The following is a 6333-nucleotide window of genomic DNA, read 5'->3' as shown; positions in this document are numbered from 1 at the left end:
TTTTTTTTTTTTTTTTTTTTTTTTTTTTGTATTTTGTAAAATTATTTAAGTATGAAGTAATACATTAAATTATATTCATTTTTTTTATGTTAATTTCATTTTAACTATTTTTAAATTTTTGTTTTATTCATATGTAATTAAATTTAAATAATTCATTTGTGGTCGATAAAATTTATAAATATAAAATTAAGAAATTTATATTAAAAGCCAAATGATATGATTTTATTAATATTTTTAAGGTAATATTTAATAATAGAAAATACGGGAGTGGAATAATTTTTTTTTAATATTAATAACTATTTAATGAGAGAGTTGAAATGGTTTTGCAATTAATTGTGGTCCTTTTTTTTAATATTAATTACATCATTATTATGAGAAAGTTGAGAATTTGAAATAATTTATATCATTAATAATAATTTTTTTTTTAATAAAATTAATAAGAGAGAGTTGGGAAGGGTTTTTGTAACGATTTTTTTTTTTCCTTTCAATTTTGTTGATATTATTTTTAATTTGATCTGAAAACAATATTTTAAACGTGTTCATCATATTAACAAAACATCGCTTAAGGTTGAGGGCACGCTATGAGGCCAACCAAGAAACTCAGGCTTCAAACCAGAGGGATTATTGTGGTTTTCTTGAGGTGTTGGGTTATAAGTCTGAATTAATCACTTTTTTAGAGAAGATTTTTCTCTAGATTCGTGAACTCATCACCTTTTTATAAAATATTCAAGGCTCTAAGCTAATATTTGGACGGTTACGAGACCTTCCTTAGAGGGATTATTCCAGTCTTTTTGGTTGTAATGGGTGTAAGATTCTTCTTCCGTGCTCTCACTGTGGTATTTAAATTATCCCTAAATCATCACCAAACTCGAAGGGATTGTTCTAGTCTTCTTAGGAGTGCAAGATTATTTATGAATATCACCTTCTTTGAGAAAAGTTTGAAGGTCTAGAGACCCTTAGATTATCCCTATGATTGTCCTCAAACCCGAATGGATTATTATAGTCTTCTTGGCGTGTCTGACTCTCATGGACTCGTGAACTTATCAACAAATTTCATAACTCTAAAACTCTAAGGTGACTTTTGGATTATCCCCAAGATTAGACCCTAGAGAGATTATTATAGTCTTTTAAAAGAATCTTCTTTGGATCAATCAATTCGCCGCAACCAATAGTCTTTCTTTGGAATTTCACTAGTCCTCCCCTCCCGTTTGTTTTAGCAACTTATCCTAAAGTCTTCTCTCCAAGAGCACCCGTGTAGAAGAACCAACTCACTTGCTGTAGCCCAACAACTTATTCTAAAGTCTTAGAGCACCCCATCGACAATAAAGGAACCAACCCGCTTGCTGTGACGGGGCCATTTTTTTGTTTCAGTAAGAGATCGGGATGATTATCCCTACAATATTATTAAGTATTTTGATTAAAGTTCTTTTCTTTCAGAGGTGGTATAGAATAACCTAGTTGATGCGTGCATATCATACATATGTTTGCATGATATGTCCCATAATAGGTCTCATATCTATTACATCTCAAATCGGACATTCTTCTATTTCTTAAGTTTGATAGTTGTTGTTGAGCCTATTTCTGTTTGTGGTTTTCTCATTTCTTCTTCTAATTGAACTTTCGAAAAAGAGTAATTACCGTTGATGACATGAGTCGGAGATATACAAGATAAACATGAACATAAATCCCGATAATCTTTTGAAAAATTAAAAATAGGTTGTATGATAAATTATCTCACAATTTTTATTATAATTGTTCGACTAGTTTATTTTATGTCATATTGTACCAAATTACTATACTAGAAATTATTATTCTCTAGCATATTTATTAAAATAAATATAAAATGCAACTAGGTTTTAACGTTTTTTCAATTTGGTCCTTTTATGTTTCTAACATTCTTATGCTTATTGTGGAATATTATTAGAATTAACGAACATCGACACTAATTGAGTTAAGTAATTGAAAAAACATAATGGACTAAATTAAAACTATTTAAACACTTGTGATCAAATTGAAAAAGTACCAAACAATAGGGACCAAAAACGTATTTTCAACGTTCATAAGTTCATAAACCTATTACACAACTAGTAAAATTCAAATACCAAATAAACATGAATTCGAAACGTTTCAAACCTAAACTTGTAATTTAACCTTAAAAAGCACGTAAAGCCCATCCCAATGGAACTCAAAAAACTTCCCAAGACGTTTGAAATGTACAAGAGTTTGTAACTATGATATCCACTTTAGAAGAATCATCTTTAAGACTGGGAAGGAAAGGTACAAGAGTTTTGAGGACAAGAAAAGAACCCAAGACGTTTGAAATGACTATCTATAATGAGATTGCTGTCTTTGAAGCATAGTTAGTAGTTTACTAAAGCAATTGAATCGAAGACATGACAGTAAATGACGCCAGGACGCATCATCTAATCGAAGACATGACGCATCATCTAATCGAAGACATGACAGTAAATGACGCCAGGACGCATCATCTAATCGAAGACATGACAGTAAATGACGCCAGGACGCATCATCTAATCGAAGACATGACAGTAAATGACGCCAGGACGCATCATCTAATCGAAGACATGACAGTAAATGACGCCAGGACGCATCATCTAATCGAAGACATGACAGTAAATGACGCCAGGACGCATCATCTAATCGAAGACATGACAGTAAATGACGCCAGGACGCATCATCTAATCGAAGACATGACAGTAAATGACGCCAGGACGCATTATCTAATCGAAGACGATGACAGTAAATGACGCCAGGACGCATCATCTAATCGAAGACGATGACAGTAAATGACGCCAGGACGCATCATCTAATCGAAGACGATGACAGTAAATGACGTTAGGACGCATCATCTAATCGAAGACATGACAGTAAATGACGTTAGGACGCATCATCTAATCGAAGACATGACAGTAAATGACGTCCGGACAATTTAAAGGATTCGAATGACTCTTATCCTGAATAGAACTCCAGTTCATTTTTTCCTACAAAAGTATATTCCGATTAGGATACTAAATATTCCTAAGCTTCATGATAATAAAATACATGTAAATCCTCTTTTAGCTACTAAAATAACACTTTTGCAATGTACAATTTACAAGCCCACACTTTATGGCTATAGAGGCAACACAACAAAACAAAACTTCTTTTTGTGAGTAGCCAATGCCAACCACAGCCAGAAGCAGTGATATACTTCATAAAGAGATATAAAAAGCACTTACAACAGACAAGACGACTGCTAAACTTATACCAGACATGACTTCTAGGATTCTTATAAGCCGACCCAAGCAACAATCTCCCTCGCTTAAATTCAGATAATAATAGTATAGACTTAAAGGATTGGAGGCTAAGTATTTCTGTGAGCTCTTTATATGAATATATAATAGCCTCCTTATCCCCATAAGACAGGACTATTAGGAAACAAAGACTATACAAAACAAAAGCAATCCACAAATAGCAGAAACAAATTTACCAGACCAGCAAAGGCAGACTCTTGAATGAAAGCCTCGGGAAATCCGTAACGTTTCTTGTATTGGTAATCTATGATGCTGCCCGCAGTTCCCTGTCCTCAAGCTGAAGGTTCTGTGCTTCACTCTGAAATTATATGACAATCCAAAGAAACAACCTCTTAATTAAGAACATATGACTACATTATGAAGAATTCCAAAATATAATGCAAAATTATGACAAATAGAAAAACAAGAGCCTAGCGACCATAAATCAAAAGAAAATACATTGTAACTAAAAGAAAGATCATAAAGTTATGAATTACAACTTGGATGATCCTATTAATATCAACACACAAGGCCTTAATCAGTCTCAATCTTTGCTACTTGCAGTAATGGACATGAACATCCATTCAAAATTCCTAAAGCCATCCACACCCATCACTCGCTCGAACGAACACGGCGATAATATTATTATGATATGGCACGACGAACTATACCACCGCATTAAACATTCTTTTTCTTAGAAGAAGCATTAATTCAATGCCCAAATGATTCACTCCATAGCCATGTCTCTACAACTTAAAATTCTATCACAAACTTAACACACAACTCCTACATTTTGATCATTTTTCGACCCCAAACCATTAACCTAACGCTAAATGTCGACAAGAAGGTAACAAAGCAATGAATTAAAAAGAAGTAATATTTTTTAACCAGATCATTCTATAAGATTTGAAAACAGGGAATCGTTACAACATAACAAGGTAAATCAGCACATAGAATTATCGTGATGATAACTACATGTGAATTATAATACCCCAATGCCTGCTGATACATAATAGACAACAATATTTCCCAAAAACAACGCAAAAATTCAACCAAAGACATAAGCAAGCATCATAGTAACTACTTTTGCACCATAAACACGAATTCGAAACGAGTAAATATAGATGATAAACGAACGAAAACAGTAGCTGAAACGTACCATAGAAATAGCCACATTCAAATCGACAGAGGCTCCATTCAACTCGAAGGAATGATCAACAGGATCAGCGGCAGTGCAATCAGGCGGGGACTCAAAGAGAGACAGGGAGAATTGCTTGTCAACAACGCCGACGTCAAAATGAATTAAACCAGAAGAGGACAAATCGACGTGAATTCCTTTAACAGGAAACCAAAGAAAGAGCTCCTGCGAGGAAATTCCAGCCAATTCAGCGATCTGGCCATAGCTGAGGCGACCGGAGACATTGAAATCATAGTGAACCTCATTCTCGAACTTAGCATTGCAGGGCTGGTCGAGGAAGACCTGGAATCGGCCAGTGGAAGAGTCGATGGAGAATCTGGTGATGTCCTTGGGAAGGAGGCCGATGGGGAGGCCGTGAAGGTGGAGATGGTCGTAGATGGTGGATGGGTCAGAAGCGGCCATGAGAGGAGAGGCAAAGAAGAGGAGGAAAGCGAGGAGGAGGATCATGGCGATGGCGATGGCGATGGCGATGGCGATGGCGATGGAAGAATTTGGAACTGGAATTGGATTTGGAATTGGAATTTTTGATAAATGGCGTTGGGATTGAGAGGATTTTGAGGCCGAAGAACGGAGCAGAAAAAAACGGCGCGAGTGCAGAGAGGCAAAGCCGGGGATGGAAGACGAGAAGAATGGGATTTCCTGAGGTTTGCGTTTCACTCTTTAATTTCCTTTTTCTTTTGCCAATTCTTTCCTTCACGCGCTTCATGCCGCGAGTGACCTTTAAATCTCTAAAACCTTAATTTCATAAATATAGTAAAAGGTTGTTTCTTTTACACCAAATTTTAGTTTTTTTTTTTCCTTTTATATTTTCCTAAATATATAATTTTGTCTTAACAAAAAAAAAAAAATAATAAATAAATAATAATAATAATAATAATAATAATATTGTTCAACTTTAAAAAAAATCTAAAAAATAAAATACTCTTTTAACTTTTAATAATTTTTAAAAAATATTATTAAATTTAAAAAATTTCATTAATATACTTCATCATGGTTAATACTATGTTTAAAAAATACCTAAAATACCCTTAAATGGTTAACTTTTCTTTATAAACCTTAAATATATATAATGTGTTTTTTTTTTATCAAAATTATTATTAATATTTAAGAAATTTGGATAAAAATTTTATATCAAACTAACAATAAAAATTAATTTTAAGATTTATTGAAGTACAAAAACCAAAATGATATTTAAATATTAAACATATTTTAACCTAAATATAACTTAATCATTAAGAAATAAGTTTTTTAGAGATCAAAACATCCCAACTTCTCTCTCTATATTGATAACGCTATATTCTTAAGAGAGAATAATCTTTTATGACATTTTGTTCGCATATTCTTAGATTTTTAATTTTTTTGTGGATAGATATTAATCGAGTTCGATCTAGGTGTTGTTGATTATTCCCACTAATTAAACTGGAGAGCTTCATAAGGATGAGAAATGAAAAGGGATAAGAACGACAATCCTACCTCACCACGTAGACATCTCAAAGCATTGCATATTTTCAAATGGTTAATGAATTCCAACGTTCATAGGGAGTTGGAATGTTCTGTACTCGATTTTATGCCATGAATATTGCTAGTTGGATGCAAGATTATTGATCGGGCATGACCAACTTGATTTCTCACAAAGGTTATATTTTATGGTCGAGGCATTTCTCGAGGACTCCTCATCCCCATCAAGTGCTTCAGACTCTTGAATTAACATAAACAGGACTTTCGTTTGACTCGTTGCTGTAGATGACATTGATAAGTTAGACTTAAAACTTTTAGAATATGAAAGATAAAAGGTTTTTTTTTTTTTTTTTTTTTTTTTTTTTTTTTTTTTTTTTTTTTTTT

The 6333-nt window shown here is 33.2% G+C and overlaps 1 protein-coding gene across 1 annotated transcript; it reads right to left on the bottom strand.

The window, feature by feature from the left end:
• Positions 1 to 3060: 3060 nt before the first annotated feature.
• On the bottom strand, positions 3061 to 5163 carry LOC111492997. Its single transcript, XM_023142558.1, has 2 exons — positions 4453 to 5163; positions 3061 to 3612 (listed from the first exon to the last, which is right to left on the bottom strand). The coding sequence occupies exons 1-2, from the start codon at positions 4936 to 4938 to the stop codon at positions 3559 to 3561; spliced, it is 540 nt and encodes a 179-aa protein (XP_022998326.1). The 5' UTR covers positions 4939 to 5163; the 3' UTR covers positions 3061 to 3558.
• Positions 5164 to 6333: the final 1170 nt, after the last annotated feature.

The sequence above is a fragment of the Cucurbita maxima genome, unplaced genomic scaffold (genome assembly GCF_002738345.1).
Source record: "Cucurbita maxima cultivar Rimu unplaced genomic scaffold, Cmax_1.0 Cma_Scf00018, whole genome shotgun sequence".
In the NCBI taxonomy this organism is placed as follows: domain Eukaryota; kingdom Viridiplantae; phylum Streptophyta; class Magnoliopsida; order Cucurbitales; family Cucurbitaceae; genus Cucurbita; species Cucurbita maxima.
Note: the sequence above shows the minus strand (reverse complement) of the source record. Positions and strands in the feature narration are given on the sequence as shown.